At 40.6% G+C, this 23,717-nt stretch overlaps 1 protein-coding gene across 3 annotated transcripts in view; it reads right to left on the bottom strand.

Annotated features, from left to right (window-relative positions):
* PDZRN3 (PDZ domain containing ring finger 3) overlaps window positions 1-23,717 on the bottom strand; it is a 291,073-nt gene that overhangs the window by 16,085 nt on the left and 251,271 nt on the right. For all 3 annotated transcript variants that reach the window (XM_043978271.1, XM_043978273.1, XM_043978272.1), the window contains 2 exons: window positions 11,477-11,724; window positions 6,741-6,828 (listed from right to left, as the gene is read on the bottom strand). In XM_043978271.1, coding sequence (XP_043834206.1) covers window positions 6,741-6,828; window positions 11,477-11,724 — 336 coding nt within the window. The remainder of the gene's footprint in view (window positions 1-6,740; window positions 6,829-11,476; window positions 11,725-23,717) is intronic.

The following is a 23,717-nucleotide window of genomic DNA, read 5'->3' as shown; positions in this document are numbered from 1 at the left end:
CCCACAGGAAGTACATGCTGGAGACACTGAAATGGTCTTGAGAACAAGGGCACAAATAGCAACCGATGAGGGTTTTAGTCATTCCTGACAGCTTAGGCCGGGCCCAGGGTTCTTCTGCCCAAACCTTTGTACTCTTGGGGTTGAACTTGCAAGGGCCATAAATAAATCTCCAGGCAATGAATGTTATTGGAAAGAGAACATGGAGCTGATGCCATCTATAATCTCAAGTTCTACCTTATTTACTTATTCATTCATTCATTTATGTATTCATGTGTTTATTTATTTATATATTCATTTATGTATTCATGCATTTATATATATATATTTATTCATTCATTTTTTAAGTTCTACTTTATTTAGGAGGCTTTCCCCTTTCATACTGCCTTCATCTGTTCTCTCTACATCTTGTATGTACCTAGTTTGTTATTGTTATTCAGTTGTTTCACTAATGTCCAGCTCTTCCTGATCCCATTTGGAGTTTCTTGGCAAAGATACCAGCGTGGTTTACTATTTCCTTCTCCAGCTCACTTTACAGATGAGGAAACTGAGGCAAGTAGGGTTAAGTGACTTGCTCAAGGTCACCCAGCTAGTAAGTGTTGGCTGGATTTGAACTCAGGAAGATGAGTTTCCGTGACTCCAAGCCTGGAGCTCTTTCCACAGTGCCATGTAGCTATATACATGGGTATCTAGTTATTACATGTGATCTCTCTAATCAGAATTTATACTACTTAAGTGCAAAGATCGTTCTTCCTTCCTTTCCAGTCCACACTTTTCTTTGTATATATATCCTTTAGGACCTAGTTTCTTTCTTTCTTTTCTTTTTAAAAAGATGTTTGCAGAGCAGCGGGGGTTAAGTGACTTGCCCAGGGTCACACAGCTAGTAAATGTCAAGTGTCTGAGGCTGGATTTGAACTCAGGACCTCCTGAATCCAGGGCCGGTGCTTTATCCACTGAGCCACCTAGCTGCCCCCAAGCACCTAGTTTCTTAAACTATGAGTTGCAACCTCATATGGGGTTGTGTAATGGAATGTGGGAGTTGCCAAAAATTTGTCAACAGTAAAAGGTTATGTATATCTATTTTATACACCGATACACCTGGGGTCATGTAAAAATTTCTCAGGGGAAAAGGGGTCATGAATGAAAAAAGTTTGGGAAGCCCTGCTTTTAGCATAGTACCTGGATCAGAGTAAGTATTTAATAAATGCTTGTTGACTGACTGATGCACACAGGGAAAAATGTCCAGTCCTGTTGACATTGCCAAAATGCCCTTGCTTTTCTGGGCCTGAGTTTCCTTGTCTGTCAAGTGAATGGGTTGGAATAGATAATCCCTGGCGTCAGGGAATAAGCAATCTTGGGAGGTTCTCCAAGGGTCTTCAGCAAAAACTGGATGACCCTTCGTTGGGGATATAGACGGGATTGTGGGTCAGGCATGGCCGCTGGAGGTCCTTTCCAACTCAGATTCTGTGTGTCTAAGTATTCCTGTTCCTGGTTGCTTCACGATTTTGGAATGAAGAGCAATATCTTAGAGATGAGTGCAAGTTTAAAACCCTCAAATTCCATTGATCCTCATTAATTTCCAACTTAATCCCAGCCTGAACCCAAGCGGTTTTTTATCACACAGGGACTACCCGAGCTGGGTAGAGCAATATAAGCATACTCAATAAATATTTGTTCATCAAGATGAAGATATGATTTTTAAAAGGACTATTAATCAAACTGGTATGAATAATTTATTGGTAATATCTGGATGGCGGCCTCTCACGTCCCTAGTGCCTTGTTCACTTGTCAAGACTGAAAGTTTTTTTTTTTTTAATGTCCTTTCAGGTGGAATTTAAATCATTCCAATCAATGGCACGAGTTTCTAAGAGCAATTTACATGGAAAATACACACACATACAAACACATGCCACCTTATCAAACACTGGACTAGGGAGTCAGGATGAATGAAGTTCAAATTCTGATTCAGACACTAAATAGCTGTGTGACCCTGGGTAAATCACTTGACTTCTTTCACCTCAGTTTCCTCAACTGTAAAAAGGGGATAATAACAGCAACTATCTCCCAGGGTCGTTAGAAGGATCAAATGAGATTATAAGGCCTTTTAGCACATTGCTTAAAGTATGTTAGGTGCTTAATAAATGCTTATTTTCTTCCTTCCTACAAAAGAAGCTTTTTGTCATTGGTCAGTTATTTTATATACATATATGCATATATATACATATGTATATATATACATATATCTATAATGTTGGGTTTTTTTGAAGGGCAATGAGGTTTAAGTAACTTGCCCAGGGTCACACAGCTAGTAAGTGTCAAGTATCTGAGGCCGGATTTGAACTCAGGTCCTCCTGAATCCAGGGCTGGTGCTTTATCCACTGTACTACCTAGCTGCCTCCATATCTATAATGTAACAGAAAGAGTAATGGTCTTGGAGTCAGGAGACATCTGGGTTCGAATATTACATCAGCCATTTGAAAGCTGTGTATGAATTATTGGGTTTATGTGTTTGTTTTGTGGGGCAATGGTGGTTAAGTGACTTGCCCAGGGTCGCACAGCTAGTAAGTGTCAAGTGTCTGAGGCTGGATTTGAACTCAGGTCCTCCTGAATCCAGGGCTAGTGCTTTATCCACTGTGCCACCTAAATGCTCCATTAATTTTGTTTTTATTTAAAAAAATTTTTGAAGGGCAATGAGGGTTAAGTGACTTGCCCAGGGTCACACAGCTAGTAACTGTCAAGTGTCTGAGGTCGGATTTGAACCCAGGTCCTCCTGAATCCAGGGCTGGTGCTTTATACACTGTGCCACCTAGCTGTCCTGTGTATAAATTTAAAAAATAATTAATTCATTTCTCACTATTTTCTTAACACTGTACTAAGTACTGAGGATTTGAAGAGAAAAAGTGAATTATTTCTTGCTTTCAAGGAATTTAGAGCTTAACCAGGGGAGATAATACATAAAAGTTAAGCAGCAGGGCTGATGGTAAGGCCGAGAAGGTCTAAGGATGCAGTGAGGGCCAAAGGCAAGGCCCAGGGATCATTAGGGAGCATCTGGAGGCCAGATGACAGCCCCAGGATCTAAAAGGGCACTGAGGAGGGGCAGTTGGTAAGGTCAAGCAAGGCTATAATCACTTAACCTCTCTTAGTTTGAGTTTCTTCATCTGTAAAATGAAGATTATATTATCTAGCTTGCAAGGTTTCTGTGAGGATCAAAAGCAATAATGTTAACAAAGCCCTCTGCAAACAAACATTAAGGCCCTATATAAATGCCTCTTAGTATTGCTATTGGGAGACAGACACTTCCCTGTGAGGCAGGGAAGGCCAAGTACTCAGCGAAGGGACTGCGCAATAAGGAATCAGAATTCAGGGGAGGGAGAAGCCCTTGAGGTTATTTGAAGAAGGATTCACAGAAGAAGAGCCTGAGCTGGGAGTCTAACACATGAGTCTCCCAACACCCCCACAGACCTGGAGAAGGAGTTGTGTTTTATTTCCAGCTACCATCATTTGTGGTAGTCATGCCTCTGCCTGATATCCTCCAGGTCAATGGGAGGGGTCTTCCTCTTTGCCTCTGCTCTAGTTGTTTGTCCATTCTTGAGGAAGACCATGACAGATGTCGTGACTTGCAATGAATTGGATTTAAGTGAGGAAGGGCAGTGCAAAGTCATTAGCTTTACTCTCTCCTCCAGAGCCATCTGGGCCCAGAGGCAAGGTAGATTATCAGGAACACTGGAGATGGCTCCAGATGTTTAAGGCAACTGGGGTTAAGTGACTTGCTCAGGATCACACAGCTAGTAAGTGTCTGAGGTGACATTTGAATCCAGGTCTTCTTGATTCCAAGTCCACCATTCTATCCACTTTGCTACATTGCTTCTCTCTTTTTCTTGTTAGGGAATACTGATGCTTGGCTAGTAATTGCATGACAAAAGATGGAGGAATCCTTATTTCCTGAAGCAGAGTTAAATAAATATTTTTTAAAAAGTGTTGAAAACATAAAATCAGTACATCTGAATTTCTTAGAAACAAGTAATACTCTTGGGTATCATTCTCATCCTCTCTCTCTCTCCCCCCTCCCCTGCATTTGAACAAGAATCCTTTATTTTAGGAGGAAAATGGTTTGACAAGCAAACCACTGAGCAATTATCATATAGAAACTGTTGTACGTTGCATGTAATTGACAATAAATGTAAGTAGCACACAATCTTGGTAGCTTTAAGTAGATGCCAATACAAATGATACTCTAGTTGAAGATTTACATGAGAGGCTTCTTTCTAATTTCAGTGAAGCCAGTGATTAGTCTAGTTTGGTCCACATTCGTTTTGGGAAATGAGCCTTGGTTAAATTCAAAGCATGTTTTATAAACATTGATGATTCATCAGATATGTTTTCAGAGATCTACATTCACTAATCACCCCCTCTGCTCTTCTCGATGCCCCCCCACCCCAAATAAATGTAACTAGTTGTGGTGTTTTTAGGGTAGAATGTGTTTTTCAGGGGACCATCCAAATGCAACTATCCAGGTGAGAGCAAGTGTGTCAGAATGCTGCTCCCTCCCATTTATCTTAGTCTCTTCCAAGACTGGAATAAACATCTTCAGTCTTTTTAAAGAGCTATCCAGAGAACAGCTGTTTCCAACTATTTAGCTGCCTTTTTAGTGAACTGATCACCTTTTGCTACCAAGTAATTCATCTCTTTCAAAAGTATTAATGCTTCTGCTCAGGCCACCTGATGACCGATTCTGAAATGGGACAAAATGTTAACCATTTCCAACTGGCTGACCTCTGAGTGGTACAGATGTAATTCATCTGCTTTAACTTTCTTAAAAGGCATTATACACTAAAATCAGTTCTTAAAGGTCTTCTTGACTAAATAATTATTAGGAAACCAAATTTTACTAAAAAGTATATAGTAACCATAATGGGAGTCATTCATGGCCTATAGAATGGTGAGCAACATTGGAAAAAAAAAGCAGGGTACTTTCTAAGACTAAGGGGCAGAGTATGTGCTGATGGACACTGGAAGGAAGGGAGCTTCTTCAGCAGGAATTCCTGATCTCTATGAAATTAAAGGTTCTTGTAAGCTAATGTGAGCTTGGCGCCTCCTTAGAAAGAAGTGGTTAAAATAGGAAGCTACCAGAGGTCACAATATTCCAACTCTCCAGCCCAAACCTTGGGCCCTCCTGGGAGTAGGAGCCTCCTTAACATTCAAGGGTCTTCACTCCCCACGGTTTTTTGGGTATATTTTCTATCTTCTGCCCCAGGAGTAAAAATCATTAATTATAACTCCACAAACAGGATTTGCAAGATGACATCTGTATGAGTCAACAAGGGGAGATTTCATGATCATGTTAATCATGTTTCTAGCCATAATCTCATGTCTGCTCTTAGTGGAAGGTGATAATGATGAATCAAGGAGAGAGAGGGAGGGCGGGAAGGAGGGAGAGAGGAAGGGAAGAAGGGAGGAAGGGAAGGAGGAAGGGAGAGGGAGAGGGGGAACAGGAGGGGGAGGGGAGGGAGGGGAGAGAGAGAGAGAGAGAGAGAGAGAGAGAGAGAGAGAGAGAGAGAGAGAGAGAGAGAGAGAGAGAGAGAGAGAGAGAGAGAGACTGACTGTTGGGGAGCCTTAATTATATAAAGAGTGAGTAGTGAGTTTAATATAAGTAACATGGCAGCAAAAAATCAAAAGGATGGAAGACTTTTTATGTTGTCAAAGCTTGTCATTTCATTCTCTACAGAATTCTTGAGCCCTCACCATCTCTTTCACTGCAACTACTGTAACAGTCTCCTAAATGCTCTTTCTACCTCAAGCCTCTCTCCACGTTGTTGTCATAATCCTTTGTTCTTCAGGAGGACCAAAATCACATCACTATGTTGAGGTCAAGGCACATCAGTCCAACATGAGCTTGGGAGGCTCCACCACAGGTCACTCACAAACAGTCCATGTAGTCTCTGCTTTAATCCTTCCTAAGCCTAGCTGTCATAGAAATGTTCCTAGAGCATAATCTATTTCTCATCTCCTACTCATCACTAAGCTCCAACAGCTCCTTTTTTACCTCATGAGGACCAGAAATAAAGTCCTTTGTTTGGCATTCAAAGCTTTGAAAAACATGGTGTCTCTTTCTAGCTCTCCAGCATTCTTACTTCCTCCACACAATTAATGCTCCCGCCATATTAGCCTAGGTGGTACTCTCCCCACAGATGATGCTTCATTTCTGTGCATTTGGACTGGCTCTCCCTTAGGACCACAATGCTCTCCCTCTCCATCTCTGCTTTTGAGAACTCCCAGAATCCTTCAAGATACAGTTCAGTGTCTGCTTTTGAAGGAGGCTTGGCTCCTTCTCCCACCTTCACTTACCACCCTCCAGCTACTAGTTCCTTACCTTTTAAGGCTGCCTCACACCTACTCCTTGGATGTTTTCTATGTACCTACTTATGTACATGTTGTCTCTTCTATTAGAAAGTTCTTTGAGGGCAAGGACCATTTTTGCCTTTTCACTGCAGCCCCAGTGCTTAGCATAGAAAAAGCTTAATAAATGCTTATTGTTTGATCGATTGGTTTATATACCAAACAACAGAATAAAACCTTACCTTTTGGAGTTGCTCTGTCCAAGCTTTTATTTCTGTTTATTTTTTCTTTTACAGGAGGAGAAATAAATTGCCTAGGTTGCATGGCACACACAATATTTTCCTTTAAATAAATGGCTCATGAGCAGATAATAGACATTTTGGATGAGAAAAGAGCATTGGCCATACCTCCAGTTCTAGCTCATCTCTGTCCATCTCCTGATGGATGCTTCCCATGTAGTCATTCGGATCATAGTATTCATGAGCAGATGAATGCCTAAGAAGATGAAACAAGATTTAGGCGGCTGCTTCAAGCATCATTTTCATTAATCCTCTCCATGGGTCATGGCAAATACAGGGGAGGGCACTGTGATCACTTCTTGGCAAATGGAAATGTGAGGGTTGTTTTTTTCTCTTCCTTTTGGTGGCACTGCTCATGGACGTTTGATGTTTTCATCATGGCATCTTGTACCATTTGGGGGGCACGAGATTGCTTAGTAATTAGGAGGCTGTACTTGGGCTTCCAGAAAGATAGCTTTCTGAGGAGGAAGGGCTATGCAGTTGGAGAGCAGCCACAGCTGACTGCTTGGCCAAGGCAGGTGCTCAAGCCTAAGGCTTTTCTCTCTTCCCAGGTTCATTGCATTTCTCTGGGCTAGACACCGTGAATGTAGCTGCCATTAAAACCCTGCTAGGGTATTAGATCAGGAGCCTCCCTTTAGTGGGGGAAATTTGGATCATCAGATCATGGATTTAGAGGCAGAAGAGACCTTAAAACTCATTAGGATGAGGAAACTGAGACCCAAGAAGAAAAAGACCCTGTCCAAAGTCATATAGGAAGTGAAGAGGCCAAGCCAAGAGTGAAAGCCAAGCCTCACTGTGCCATGCTATCTCACTGCATACAGAGTGACTCACGAAACCCATACATTAAATTGGTAACACTATGAAGTGAGTTCTGCAGAGTCAGGACCATGGGGACAGGGAGCTCAGCACCTGCTCATCTGTTTTTGAAAGGAGAGGTGTGAGTAGCAAAGGTGTCCTAACCTTTGCTACCTCCAGCTGGCGTGGCATTCTTTCTCAATTAGCTCTGGCTTCACCAGGTAGGAGGGCACCTGTTTTCAGAATCATGCCAAGGCATGGGGGAGGATGGCAATACAGACACGGGCTCCTGGCAGGGCTGCTCCCATTATACTGACTTAGCGGCCTGGCTGGCTGAGTACCTAGAACTTTAGCACTCCCAGGTTAATGCCATAATCAATTGGCTCTCCTCTTGCCTCCCAAGCATTTACACTGGAAACAACAGGGCATAGTGCATAGCAATTTAAACAAACTAGGGCATTCAATTCTCTGGCCTTATTGGGCAAACCTACTACTCATAGTTATGGGACTTTTATCCGTGAGGATGATGTTTGGCTAGTACCTGCTGTCCAGACATCAGTTTAATGGTCTCCATTAAATCCCAGAACCCTCTGTGGCAAGGGACGTGATACATGGACTTCTGACCTTATGGCTGAGAACCTGGATCATTCTGACCTCTGAGATTGTTTGGAAATGTCTAAATAATCCCCTGGGGGATGGGGAGTGGGGTCAGACTCATGTAAAGGTAACCTTTCTTGGGAGGAAAGAAGGGATTCACTTCCAAGGATCCTATCATTGCCAGCTCAACAGTTGAGTGCCTAAGGATGCTTCTCACCAAGAAGGAGGGACAAGACCATTTACTAAACTGATAGGTTATACTGGACCCTCAAAAGGCTCACATCACTGGGGTCAGACTACTCAATTTCAGAAAGCTGAGGGATTTCCTCATGTTTCAAATGGTAATGAACTTCTAAAAGTATGTTAACAGAGATCAGTATTTCTCTGGAATTTTATATAAGAACCTCTCCTTTGTGCACAGGCATGCAAGCACATGTTGGCCAATGAACTAACATTCAATTTTAGCCTACAGTGGGCCTTTGAGAGGTAGTGTTGTACAGTGGCTAGAGAGCTGTTCTCATAATCAGGAAGATCTGCATTCAACTCTTGCCTCAGATATGTAACAGCTTATGTGACTCTGGGCAATTAATTTAATCTCCAAGCCTCAGGCAGAGAAGGTGTTGATCTGCTTTGATTGAGAGCTTCTTCAGCTGCAGTTTTCTAATTTCCCCACCATTCCTTTCCATTTTCTCTCTCTTTTAAAAAAAATTTATTTGTAACATTCATTTAAAAAATTGTTCCAAATTCTCTCCGTTGCTCCTACCCTTTCCCCATTCATTGAGATATAAAGTAATATGACATCAATTATACATGTGAAGTCACACAAAACACACTTCCATATTAGCTGTTTCAAAAAAAAAATCCACCCAAACCCAAAAGCACGAAACATAAAGAAAGTAAAAAAAAAATCTGCTTCAACCTGCACTCAGAGTTCATTCATTCTCTCTCTGGAGGTAGACATTTTTTATCATGGGTCCTTTGGAATTGTCTTGGGTCACTGTCTTGATCAGAGTAGCTGAGTCTTTCATAGTTGATCATCTTTACACTATTGCTGTTACTGGGTAGAATGTTCTCCCAGTTCTGCAAATTCATATAATTCTTCCCAGTTTTTTTCTGAAACCATCCTGCTTGTCATTTCTTATAGCACAACAGTACTCCATCACAATCACATACCATAACGTGTTCAGCCATTCTTCAATTCATGGGCATTCTTTCAGTTTCCAATTCTTTGCCACCACAAAAAGAGCTAACCATAAATAATTTTGTACATATAGTTACTTTCCCCTTTTCTTTGATCTCTTTGGGATACAAACCTACTAGTGGTATTGCTGGGTTAAAGAATATGCATGGTTTTATAGCCCTTTGGGCAAAGTTCTAAATTACTCTCCAGAATTGTTGGAGCAATTCACAACTCCACCAACAGTGTTATTAATGCCTCTATTTTTCTGCATCACCACCAGTATTTGTAATTTTCCTGTTCTGACATATTACCTAATCTGATAGGTATCAGGTGGTACCTCAGAGTTATTTTAATTTGCATTTCTCTAATCGATCATGATTGAGAGCATTTTTTCAAGTGATTATTGATAGCAATTTTTGTTAAATTGTGAGTTCTTACCCTCAAATCTTAAATCTTTGGGTTTATCAAACACTAGATTACTATGGTTATTTACTACTGAGTATTGTGTACCTAATCTATCCACCACTCTATTTCTTAGCCAGTATCAGATTGTTTTGATGATGACCACTTTGTGATATTGTTTGAATTCTGCTAGGCTACTTCCTTTCACATTTTTAATATTGATTCCCTTGATATTCTTGACCGTTTTGTTCTTCCAGATGAATTTTGTTATCATTTTTTCTAGCTCTATAAAACACTTTTTTGGTAGTTTGATTGATATGTAAATGAATAAGTAAATTACTTGAGGCAGAATTGCCATTTTTATATTGGCTTGGCCTTGTTGTTCAATCATTTTTCAGTCATGACCAAATCTTTGTGACCCCCATTTTAAATTTTCCTGGCAAAGATGATGTGGTTTGCCATTTCCCTCTCTAGCTCATTTTACAGATGAGGAAACTGAAGCAAACAGGGTTAAGTGACTTGCCCAGGGTCACACAGCTAGTAAGTGTTTAAGGCTAGGTTAGGACTCATGGAAATGAATCTTCTTGATTCTAGGCCAGGCACTCTTTCCACTGTACCACCTAGCTGCCCTTTTGGTTTGGCTTATCCATGAGCAATGAATATCTCTCCAATTGTTTAGATCTGTCTTTATTTGTGTGAAAAGTGTTTTGTAATTGTGTTCATATAGTCCTAGAGTTTGTCTTGGCAGGTAGACTTCCAAGTATTTTATAATGGCTGCAGTTATTTTAATGGGATTTTTCTTTCTGTCTCTTCCTGCTGGGACCTACCCCTCTCAAAAAAAGTTAAAAAGGACAACAATTTATTGTCCTTAATGAAATCCCTTATATGTTGGTAGTGGTGGGCAGGGCTAATCCCAATTTTCAGACTGAAAAACTGAGGCATAAAGAGACCATGGTGCTATTGTAGGCAAGTTGTTTAGTTGAGAAAATAACAAAATCTTATTTCTTTTAGGCAACTTGGTAATTATTTTAGCCTACATAGTCTTCCCTAGGACCTTTGTAGTAGAAAGACTCAGGGGACATGGATTCCAATCCTGACTCTGCCACATATTTCCCATGTGACTTTATGCAAATCACTGCATCTCTTGTAGGCTTTACCTTCTTCATGTGTAAAAGGAGATCCTTGGACTGGATGGCCTTTTTTTTTTTTTTTTTTTTTTTTAGTGAGGCAATTGGGGTTAAGTGACTTGCCCAGGGTCATCACCTAGCTGCCCCGGACTGGATGGCCTTTGAGGTCCCTTCCAGGTCTAAATCAGTGACCTTTGGCAGAAAGAGGGTATGGGGAGCATTAAATGTCATGCATCCATCTATGGTAGCCAGAGATTTGGGCTATTAGCATACAAGGCACAAATAGACCTAAATGCAAGCTTGAAATGGGGTCTGAAGAAAGCAAAGTCTATCACCTCCAGGGTCTTTTTTATACTCTGTGTGCATATGTCTTTAAACAAATAAAGATCATTTCTCTGTAACTACAAAATCCTCAAATTATCATTTGGAGTGATTAAATTTTATACTGAAGCTTCTTTGACAACATTTGTAAGTAATTTTGCTCCTAGAATATAATGTGAGTAACTCTGCTTCAGGGTTATAATAAAGTAATTAATATGTGGGAACAGAATGGAACAGTTCAGAGCAGGCTACAATTTATTGCCTCTATAAACAATAAAGTTAAACAGAGGCAACTCAAAGGAGAATTACAAGAAGCATTAATTTTTTTTCCACATGGAAAGAAAAAATAAAGCTGTAATGATTTGATGATGTAATAAATATAACAAGTCACATTTTCAGTAATTTATTGTTTCATTACTTACTCTTCAGGCAAGAGATATGGATCCAACACTGGTGGGGTGGGGGATGCCATCTTTGTCAGTGCCATGATATGCTCAAAGGTGATGTCAGTTTGGGTGCCCATGTCCACCAGCTGGGAGTCTAGTGAAGGAGTAAACATCTTTGTTCGAGGGGTCCTCCTTAAGACCTGGACAACAATGGGTTCTTTGGCTGTCTTAAATGCTTCCACAGCTTGATCATGGGTTGCTTTCGATAAGTCTTTTCCATTCACCTGTTAAAACAGTCAAGAAGACAAATTTGGAATTTAAACCAATGACGAAACTCCTGTAGATGTCATTTCTCATTCATTTTTTACAAGTGGGATCACAATAAAGGGGAAAAAACCCCAGAGTGAGGCTTATAATCTTATCCATTCAGTTTTATGCAATATTGCTGACAATCATTACCTCTGGGTTAGCAGAAATGGTGGATTATTGAAATAGTGAACCTGGTCCTTTCACTGATCATTAGAAATGACAGTTCCAGGCCAGCTGGGTGGTGCAGTGGATAAAGCACCGGCTCTGGATTCAGGAGTACCTGAGTTCAAATCTGGCCTCAGACACTTGATACTTACTAGCTTTGTGACCCTGGAAGTCACTTAAGCCTCATTGTCCAGCTCCCCCCACCCCCCAAAAAGAAGGAAAGAAAGAAATGGCAGTTGCATATGGTGCAGAGGGCAGTAGGTACTTAACTTGTGGTTAAGGCATCAGTGATTTAGAGCTTGAAGGGATATGAGGCTATTTACTTCAGACCCCTCATTTTGCAGTGGAACTAATGGACCCCAAGGATTCAAAAGTAGGCAGTGGAATAGGGAAGATTTGAACCCAAGTCTTGTACTCTTTCCCCTACCCCATGATATTGATGCTAAGTGACAAGGGAGTTAAAGATGGGCAAATATGGAGGCAGAACTTGACTTAGAATAAAAACATCACTTATACTCCAGCAGAAGTTACTTCATTTTCATAAGCTTGCCTCTTCTCTCTCCCTCACCCCTCAGAGCTAATCAGTTGCCAAATCTTATTAATTCTGCTCACACAACAGCTCTTCCATGCATCACCTTCTTTCCATCCACATGGCTCTAGTTCAAGTCCTTACCATCTCTTACTTGACTTATTGCAGCAGCCTCCTAGCTGGCCTCCCTGTCAAGTCTTTCCCCCTCTGTTCCATGCTCCAAATAGCTGCCAAATTGATATTCCTACTGCACAGGTCTGAGAAGCTCAGATGGCTCCCTATTGTCTGGAGGGTACACTATAAACTCCTCTGTTTGATATTTAAAACCCTTCACAATCTGGCTTTAATTGGTTTCTAGTATCATTATACATGGCTCTCTTTCATATCGTCTCCATTTCAGTCAAAGTAGATGACTTATTATCACTCATCCATGATCATTCATTTCCCATTTCCAGGCTTTTGCACAGACTGTCCCTCATGCCTGCAACACTCCCCTCTCACCCCTGCCTCCCAGAATCCTTAGCTTCCTTCAATGCTAAGCTCAAATGCCGCCTCTTATACTAGGCTGTTCTTATACTTGAAAAACAATTACCTTGGATTTACCTTTTAGTATACCTTTGTATTTTCTTTTATGTTTGTAAAAATGCAAACAAAGAGATCACAAGGTAATGGAGGAGGAGGAGGGCAGCAATGCACCAGCAACAAATGTTTGGAAAGATCCTGCTATGTGGATGTAAGATTAATTTTCCCCATTAAATCCCAGAACATTCTGGTATAATGGACAGAATATACTGACTTCAGACCTTACATCTGGGGTAGAAGGCAATACCCTTGTGGGTAGATCTGTTTCATTTATGTCTTTCTGATGTAAGCTTACTGCATGTTAATAAATACTTGTTGATTTAGGTTTAGAATAGTTCATTAGTGTAAGCTGCTTATTAATTTCACACTTTCCCCTCTTTAGTTCCACCGGCCTCCCCACCCTGCTATGAATCAAAGGGAAACTTTCTGTTAAATTTCAGCTACTATAAACATATACCTCTTGGCCATACACAAGGAATAGACAGTGAGTTAGACCCAGAATTGAACAGAAAGAGGACAGAGTATTGGACTGACTTTGGAAAACTGTAATTTTCTTTTAATGATGCAAAGTATTTTTTCTGAAATGAAGGCCCAGCACCATTGATCTTCCAGTAATGTCACATTGCTCTGAGTCACCGAATACAAACACTACAGTTGCTGAAGAGTTGTAAAAGAAGCAGGGCAAAGGATGCCATCTGAGAAAAGATGATTGGAAAATATGATGGAATATTGGTCATGGGGCAAGAAAAGATATAACTTATGGACAATGGGCACGTTTCATCAACATCCATGAAGTTCACAAAAATTGGACACAAAGATGGGCACCCAAACATGGCCAAGAATGACATAGGATGGGCAGGCATGGATCTGATCTGCATGAGTGGATGGTCTTTCTACATTCTGATCTTCAATGAGACCACAGTTTCGTATGTGAATCGGAATTTATAGTTATAAAGTAGGTGTTTTGATCTTCATAACAACCCTATGGAGTTAGGTAACACAAAGTTATAACCCCATGTAATAGCTGAGAAAAATTTGGCTTAGGGGTTGAGTTATTTATCTAAGGCCACATAGCTAGAAAGTCACAAAATTAGGACTTGAATTTAAATTTCTTCCAAGAAATGGTGTTTTTGTTTGGCAACAAAATTGCAAAGTCGTTAATGTAGTGATCATACACCACACAACCAGTCCTTGCCACAAATTTCTTTAGCTTCCTTAATTCTCTTGGATGAACAACATGTTCCCTAAGAGTGATTTAACACTGAAGGATATTTGTTTTAACTGAAGAAGTTTGGGGCTGAGTCTTTCAAGATTATTATAATTTATAAGCTATTCTTCATATTAGTGCATTTGGTGGATGCTATTTGGCACACATTTTATTTATAATAATTTTCCTTAACTGAAAAAGCTTGCAACTTGTTCAGGCTGTCCATGTGAGTAAGATGCAGAGAGCTTCCTTCTGTTTCTACTTGTCCAAGCAGAACATGGACATTGATTCCTGCAGCTGTTTTTCTACTTTCTCTTAAATACATCAACTCAGGGTCTACTGGGACAAGGAGAACTCTGAATTGGCAACTTTGCACGAATGCCGTGTAAATAACAGTTGGGTTGAAGAATTGATGTTGGGATCTTTCCCTTTAATGAAGCCTTAACTAAATTACAACAGCAGAGTAAGTATTAATGATTTGGATTGAATCCATTTAAGTAATTTACTTTCACTGGAGATGGCTTTGGGCAAAAGAGGCTTTGGGCTACAAATTGCTGAATGTACCAGTAAATAAGCTTAGGGATCAACCACAGAAATCTGTCCATCCAGAGTCACAGGGGACCTGACTGTTTTAGTATTGTGATTTTCAAAAATTTGCCACCTCAAGTCTCAGAGTGAATGAATCTTGAGGGGCCATCAGGAGTCCAAGACTACATGTAGTTCATACTTAGGCTGCTGAGAGGCCCAAAGCTGTGGAGTGTGGAGGAATGAGGGGAAGATACAGAGCAGTAATGGTGGTGGTGAGACTTGCTTATCTGCAATAGAAAAGATCTGGGTTCAGGTCCTGCTGCTGTCTCTTTTTAGCTGGGTGACTTTATTTCTGACTTCCAAGCATCAGTTTCTCTATTTGTAAAGTGAGGTACTTGTACTAGATAGATTCTAAGGGCAGCTAGGTGGTACAGTGGAGAGAGAACTGGCCCTGGAGTCAGAAAGACCCGAGTTTGAATCTGGCTTCAGATGCTTGATACTCACTAGCTGTATGACCCTGAGCAAGTCACTTAAACTTGACTGCCTCAAACATCCAGGGCCATCTCTAGTTGTCCTGATGTATATTTTGCCACTGGACCCAGAAGGCTCCGGAGGAGAGAGTGAGGTTGGTGACTTTGCACAGCCCTGCTTCACTTAAATCCAACTGACTCCAAGTCATGACCTCACCTCCTGATGTCATGATCCTCTTTGAGAACAAAGGACAAACAACAACAGGTGGATTCTGAAGGCCCTTCCAGCTGCTGATCTCTGATCCTATAGTCCTCTGACCTATGAGGCCGCTAGGATGGCCCAGTGGATAGAGCATTGGATCTGAAGCAGGAACACTCGAGTTCAAATCTGGCCTCTGGGGCTGTGAACAAAGTACTCTGGAATATTTAAAACACCATCCACATGTGAGCTGTTTTTGTTGTTATTTTTATTATTATTGTTATTCTAATTTTTTTATGACTCATGAACACAGTCTTTAAATTCTTGTCAGGTGTTGAAATAAGTATTGGTCTTGTGGTCAGAAGTGACTTGGGTGTGGTTATTGCCCCTAACACTTACTATGTGACCTTGGTGAAATCATTGGATCACTTACTAATGAGCCTCGGTTTCTAGGCCTTATATGAGGGGGAAATGAATACCTGTCAAGCCTGCTTTAGTGGGGTATTGTGGAGATCAAATGAACATTTGGTAAAGTAATTTTTTGCCAACTTAATTGCTACATAAATGCCATTTATTATTATTATTATTTAAAAATAGTCCTCTCCATATTATATTTCACTAACAGTTCACCTCTTGGAGGTAAAATTCATGCCTTAGGATACTCAGTTGACGTATGACAAAATGGACTCACAAAATGTGAACAAAGTCACATCTCTCATATCCATGTCTGATCCATCTACCTAATCAGATGAGCAAAATGCTGGTTTGTCAAAGTCCTATTTTGATTAGCAGGGTTCCTTTGATCAAGTCATTTTCTATATCAAATTGAGCCCAGCTGCTGCTTCTCTGAGTTACAGCTTGCAAACCCACAGTAGAGCCATTCACCATGAGTTTAAACAGTGCAATGAAAGACATGCATGATAGACCTGGCAGGAGAAATGTAAGCCAGAGAGTATTTCATGATGGGGCATAGCACCATCATGAAGACTTGGCAAGCTGTCCAACTGTTCTCTGAGCCATTGGATTATGAGAAACAAGGAAGACCCCTTTAAATCACTTTAGCTTTTGTGTATTTTCCCATGGCACCAAGGCAACCCAGAAAGGTAGTAGCCACTCTACTGAAGGCTTAGAGGAGAAACGTAAGGTAAACTCCAAGTCTGGCCTGATGTTGTGGGGTGACATGCACCATGTGCACAAACTATGGTAATGTCATCCATCGATCATATGGACCTATCCATGGGAAACACAGGACACAATACTAAATGGAATCCATTTCAGTTCAATTCAAAAATGATGAGTCCCTACTATGTGCTGGCACTGGTAGAGAAGGAAACAGTATTTCTTTTTTTAAAAAGAATGTTCCTATGTAGCCTCTCTTATCTACTTTACAGAATTATATGGGTTTTTTTGATTTGTTTTTTTGGTTTGTTTTTTGTTTTTGGTGAGGCAATTGGGGTTAAGTGACTTGCCCAGGGTCACACAGCTAGTGTCAAGTGACTGAGGCTGGATTTGAACTCACGTCCTTCTGACTCCAGGGCCACTGCTCTATCCACTGCACCACCTAGCTGCCCCAGAATTATATAATGTTAAGCTAGAAGGGCCTGTCTCATTAAAAATATGTATATATGTATGTATATATATATACATATGTATGTATGTATATATATAAAAAATCTAATGAGAGATAGCACAGGATAGTATATAGGGCACTGGACTTGGAGTCAGGGAGACCTGAGTTCAAATCCTGCCACAGGTACTTAGAAGATGTGTGACCCTTGGACAAGTCACTTAATCCTTCTCAAAGAAGTCGGACTCAATGGCTTCCAATATCCTTTCTGTTCCTCAGTCTATTATCTGGTGGTCCTTGACCATATTGTAGGGTTTTTTTAAAACACCAATAAGCACAAAAATATTTTCAGCTTAAACTCTTTTTTTTTTTTTTAGTGAGGCAATTGGGGTTAAGTGACTTGCCCAGGGTCACACAGCTAGTAAGTGTTAAGTGTCTGAGGCTAGATTTGAACTCAGGTACTCCTGAATCCAGGGCCGGTGCTCTATCCACTGCGCCATCTAGCTGCCCCACAGCTTAAACTCTTGAGGATGACCAGATGCTAGAGTTCTGACTTTAGACCATCAGGAAGACTTTAAGAACCTTGGTCTCTGTTCCCTGAACATCTTGACGGTGGTAGTTTAGGATACATTATATTCTCTTAAAACAGGCACGCACGAACACACACACACACACACACACACACACAAATAAAAGGTAGGGAGGTGAGGGGAGTTCAGAGCAACACACACATGCTTCTATGCAGTCAAATTTGTTTTGAATTACTGAGCACTCATAACACTTATTACATTGTCAGCTTGGAATCACATAACTGAGAGTCTCTGAGAGGTGATGACTCCAGTCCACGTGAGCAGCCAACCGAACATGACAACCTTTATGCTTTGTCTTAGCACCCCATCTGCATTACCCAAAGCAGTTATGATGGCTGCAATTACAGAAAAAATGCAAGGCGAGTCAAGTTTGGCCTGGTCAAATTAAATATCATTAACTCGCCCAATTGAGCAGATTGCTTTGAAATAGTTTATACAGCTTGAAGTCCAAGGAAATGAAATGTTTTGGAGGGAGAAATGCTGATTGCAAACCTAATTTTGTTTTTATTTTTACTAGAAGTTAAATGCACAAGTTATTCACCTAAGGCCCCCTGATCTTTTCTACAGAGTTAGGTGCAATTATGGTGAAGAGGCAATCACTTCATTTCAAAGGAAGCTCTATTGTTTCAATATAACATGACAGCAATAGACCTCAAAGGGCTCCTTTTATGGGAAGGTCCTCCCAGGCAAATTAATGTTAGCAGAAATAACCAATTATGCTGTTGAAGCAAAACGATTCTCTCCTTCAAGGTTAGACTTAATCCTGAATAAGACACCGAACTATACTTTTTTTTTATGAGGTTTTTACATCATGGTCAGAACAACCAATCACAACAACACATCTCTGCTGGTTTCTGTCTTCCTCCTGGCAATTGTTGAGAAGCCACTGGAGGCAACATCAAATTCTAGTGATCCCAGCTTTGCTTAACAGATGGTGGGAGGGAAGCCCTAACTGCCTGTATCTTACAAAGAGATCATGCTCAACATCGTCTTTCTCATAGCTCTCGGCAGGAAGCTTTTATCTGGCTTCTGCTCAGATCCGGGCTGGGAGGTGGCGGGGGGGGGGGGGGGGGGGGGGGTGGTGGTGGTGGTGGTGGTAGTTCTTAACCTTTTCCATGTCATGGATCCCTGCCTGTGGCAGTCAGGGGACACTTATGAACACCTTCTCCAAATGATGTTTTTATATCGGAAACCAACTGCACTGAAAAATGATTATAAAGAAATGTCTTCAAAGTTTACACACCATAGGTTGAGAAGTCCTGGAGATGGTCCGAGTCCTTTCAGGGGATATAGACATTTAGTGTTTAGACCATTATTCTCAATTGAGGCCTCACTTCTTTTTTTTTTTTTTTTTTTTTTAGTGAGGCAATTGGGGTTAAGTGACTTGCCCAGGGTCACACAGCTAGTAAGTGTTAAGTGTCTGAGGCCAGATTTGAACTCAGGTACTCCTGACTCCAGGGCCGGTGCTCTATCCATTGCGCCACCTAGCTGCCCCACCTCACTTCTTTTTACTGCTGCTGTCATTTAACCTTGAAAAGTTTTGCTAGAAAAAACAAACTTGGGTGTGATCAATTCTTCCTGGATGCACAGGCAGTTTCTTTGAAGGGAACCACTATAATTCCTTAGAATCATATAATGGTAACATCTCAAAGTTGGAATGGACCTCAGCTCCGGCTAGTCCAACATGTCCCAGAAAAGCAGTGTTCTCTACAATGCACACTCAATAAGGGGTCTTCCAATCTTTTCTTGAAGGTCCTCAAAAGGAGGAGTTCATCACTACTGCAGCAAGGCATTCCACTTGAAGTAAGTAAGCTCTGATGGGGAGGAAGGATTTCCTGAGACCAAGCCTAGCTCTGCCTCTTTGTGGTGACCAACCTGACCTCTGTGACCAAAAAGGGCAAGTCTATTCTGCCCCCTTCCACATTTCAAACACTCAGGTGAGCATTCACCTTACCCAACCCTCTCCAGACGACTTCCTGGTTACTGCCACACCATGCCACATATACTCCCTCTCCAACATTAACCATAAAAATGAGAATTAAATCAAAACTACTATTGTTAGAAAAGCGACATGTCAATCAATAGTCCTATGACTAGCTCCAATCATTAGTCTCCTTAAATTCCTTGTCTAAAACCTTCCTCCCAGGCCACTACTCCCCTATATGTGTTGTCTTCCTCAATTAGAGGGGGTTCTCAACCTGGACTATGGGAACTTATTTAAATTTTATTTTTTACAAATGTACTTCAATGTAGTTTTCCCCTTTGTATTTCCATGTATTTTATTTAATAAAAAATAACAACATGGGGCAGCTAGGTGGCATAGTGGATAGAGCACCAGCCCTGGAGTCAGGAGTGCTTGAGTTCAAGTCTGGCCTCAGACACTTAACACTTACTAGCTGTGTGACCCTGGGCAAGTTACTTAACCCCAATTGCCTCACTAAAAAAAAAAACCAAAAACAACCCCCCCCCAAATTAAAACAACAACAACAACAACATCCCGAAGTGTCCCTAGACTCTGAGAAACTGACAAAGGGGTCCAGGACACAGACATAAAAAGATTAAGAATCTGTGTGTGTGTGTATACATGTGTATGTCTACACACGTGTATACACACAAATGTAAGTTACTTGAGAACAGGGATGGTCTTGCCTATTCAAATGCTTAAAGATTTGTGCGCTCTCTCTCTCTCTCTCTGTCTCTCCTTTGTCCCTGTCTCTCTCCTCTCTCCTTTTTCTCTGTCTCTGTCTCCACACACACACACACACACACACACACACACACACACACACACAATCTCTTTCTCTCTCTCCTCTCTCTGTATCCTTTTTCCTATTTTCCTTGCCCCCAAGTCTTTCCTTCTCTAAGCTAGACTTCTTTCAATCGATCCTTGTCCAGCATGTGCTCAAGGTCCCTCACTGTTCTGGCTGCTGCCCCATAGGCATTGTGTGGTTTATTAATAAACTCAAAATGGTAGAGATGTTGGGACATTTTCAAGTAGGAAAATGTGGATAGAGAGAGAATACCATGTTCTTTGTGAGTGCGGATGAAAGTGTTTACTTGGATGACAACCTTTGATTATTACATCACAATCACTTTTATATCTAGTGCACAAGCCAATCCAAGCTTAAAGTGCCCATCTCATTTGAAATTCAGGCTATCATAAATCTTGCTTTTGGCTATAAACCAACTTTTATAGTTTTCTTTAATTAAATAGAAGGGCACTAATTTCATTTTTTAAAAAATATCACACCTATGTTTTCAAACTAATTAATGCTTAAGATTCCACTGGAAGCAATATAAGATGATAAACTACACACAGCAAAGGAACAGGTTTGAGGGCCTGATTTAGGCCAAGAAATAAAACCCTTTTCCATTCAAGAAAGCCCTGTCGGCCTTAATTTATTTCAAATTCACAGTTTGCTCCCAGGGACAGAGGATGGGGGAAGGATGATTTATCGAAAATTTAGACGTTGTGCAGAGTGAGCTCAGCCCCTAAGCCTTAATGAACAAGATAATTTACAAATTACATAGGTCTAGACATTTCCATGGGAAGCGTGCTAGCCAAGTAATGCTAGAGTTCTGACATCTAAGCCTCACCCCCTAATTATCAGAAGCTTAATCTTTAATGATACATTTGATCTCTAAGTGTAGGTCAATGAACTTGAAACAGGGAAATTTCAAGATGATTTCTGAAGATAGCAAGCTCTTAAGTTTGGTGATACTGAGTGGAGTTGAGTTTGTAAAAGGCTGGTTGGAGTCATTCACTTCCCAATTCTATGAGATGGTGCAATGGAAAGTGGGTTAAATTTCCAGGCAGAAGATCCAGATTCAAATCCCAGCTCTGTCTCTTACTCCCTTTGTGACCCGAAACAAGTCAGTTAATCTTTCTAATTCTTCGCTGATCAAATGACAAGGTGAGATGACCTGTATGGTCCTTTCTAAATCTAAAATCTACCATCCTGATTTAGCAAGCACTTATTCTGTGCCGGCCACATCAGACGCTGTGTTAGGTGAGGGTGACCTAAAGACAAAAAATTAACAGTTCTTGGCCTCAAGTAGATGACCTTTCTTCTGGGAGGATACAACTCAGAAACATGATTTGTATAATATAGGGTAGGCAAGGGAAGAGGCCACAGCAGAAACCTAGACCAAGGGGTCTAGGGAAATATAAGGGCGAGAGATATGAGAGTTTGAGGCCAGGCAGAGCTAGTTGGAAGAGTGGCACTTAAAAGAAGATGAGAGGTGAGGCAGTGGATAAACACTGACCTTGGAGTCAGAAGGATCTGAGTTCAAATCCAGCCTCAGATGCTTACTAGCTGTGTGGCCCTAGGCAAATCACTTAACCCCAATTGCCTCCAAAAAGAAAGAAAGAAAGGAAGGAAGGAAGGAAGAAATAGAATTTGAAAGGCAGAGGAGATGAGGAAGTATATTCCAAATACTGGGAAAATCCATTGATTTCTCATAAAGCATCCCAATAATACTCATAAACAGTTAACGATATAAAAATAACATTACAATGTGGGTTGGAAGTCCAATTATTGACTCCCTCAAAGCTCCACTCATAATGTAAACTATAGCATTAAATCTAGAAGCCTGAGTTTGGACCCTATATATGGATCAAGAGAGAAGGGACAGACAGAAGAACATATTCTCCTTGGCTTTCTTAGACTATCCTTTGAAAACTGTTCAAGATACATTGTTTGATTTTGACATTTTCAACTAGAACTCAACTAGAGTTCTTCTACCCAAGCCTTCATTGCCCTCACATCCTTGGCTTAATTTCTCCTCCTTCCCCTTGGCAGAGTGCCATCCACCTCTTCCTCAAAGTTGTTCATATTCTAAAATGATTGAAAGTTCCCCTCCCCAACTAAGAAACTTTCATTCTTGCAGTATAGGAGACATCAACTAAGTAGTTGGGAAACACCATTTGATTGATGTAATTCATACTAATGTGTGAGTGACTGATTTTCCCTTAGGCCTCACAGAGAGAGAGATATTCTTAAAAAGAGGATACTTATTAATATGAATTTCTAATTGTCAGAATTTCAGGCTTTATAATAACATGAAGTGAATGTATATGGGAGAAAATCATTATTTTTGTTTAAAAGGCAACCATCAATGTGTGTCCTGGGAATTAACCCCCTAAGTAACCTATTCCTCTTCTTTACAACCTTTTCCATTCTTCTCTTTTGAAATCTATAGATTCTCTGAAAGCTCCAAGTTTTTCACGATGGTTTTTATGGATGAAATGTCCTTTCAGAAACTATACACTACATTATGTGGGTTCCTTATAAATTGGGGTCCACATTCTGTTTTTAATTTTTATTCTCATCTATTTATCTATCTATCTAATTACTTATTTAGTGGGACATTGAGGGTTAAATGACTTGCCCAGGGTCACACAGCTAGTGTCAAGTGTCTGAAGCCAAATTTGAACTCAGGTCCTCCTAAATCCAGGGCCAGGGCTTTATCCACTGCATTACCTAGCTGCCCCCTCTATATTCTATTTTTAAAGACCATTTGGATAATTGTATTGCTAAGGAGTTCTTTCTCATCTCTTCCCTAAATTCTCATGTTAATTTTTAATACATTTGCTCTAATTTTGTGAGGAACAGAGACAGATGTCATCTGGAAACCATTCCTTAAACAATAATCTACATTTCTTGAGTCTTTTAGAAGCAGATGTAAAAATACTAGATATACTTGATGTTAAAAGAAAAAAGAAAGCATTGTCTAATCCCATTGAGGCTGTGTTTAAAACACTTTTCACTTTACATAATAATCCTAACATAAGCCTGCCAAGCAAGGCCATGGAGATCTTGTATGATGGTTGCCTGTGTTCCTTGGGAAAGCTTGGACACAAGTTCTCTTAAATCCTTTTTAAATGTACTCGCGTTGTTAAAAAAAAAATACATCTTGTTCATTGGAGAGAAACCTCCCTGCTTTGTAATTTTTCAGTCTGTCTGGAGGTTTTCATGGTGTCAAACTGAGGACCCCAGGGAGAATATGTACTGGGAGGAATTGACAAAATATATGGCACCAAATCCAATTTTCACCGTCTCTGACAAATGGTACTTACCAGGTTCCCAAAGAAATAGAGCACAGGGAGGCACTGATATTCCAGAACCCTG

This window comes from Dromiciops gliroides, chromosome 1, assembly GCF_019393635.1.
Source record: "Dromiciops gliroides isolate mDroGli1 chromosome 1, mDroGli1.pri, whole genome shotgun sequence".
In the NCBI taxonomy this organism is placed as follows: domain Eukaryota; kingdom Metazoa; phylum Chordata; class Mammalia; order Microbiotheria; family Microbiotheriidae; genus Dromiciops; species Dromiciops gliroides.
The sequence above is the reverse complement of the archived record's forward strand: the minus strand, read 5'-3'. Positions and strand labels throughout refer to the sequence as shown.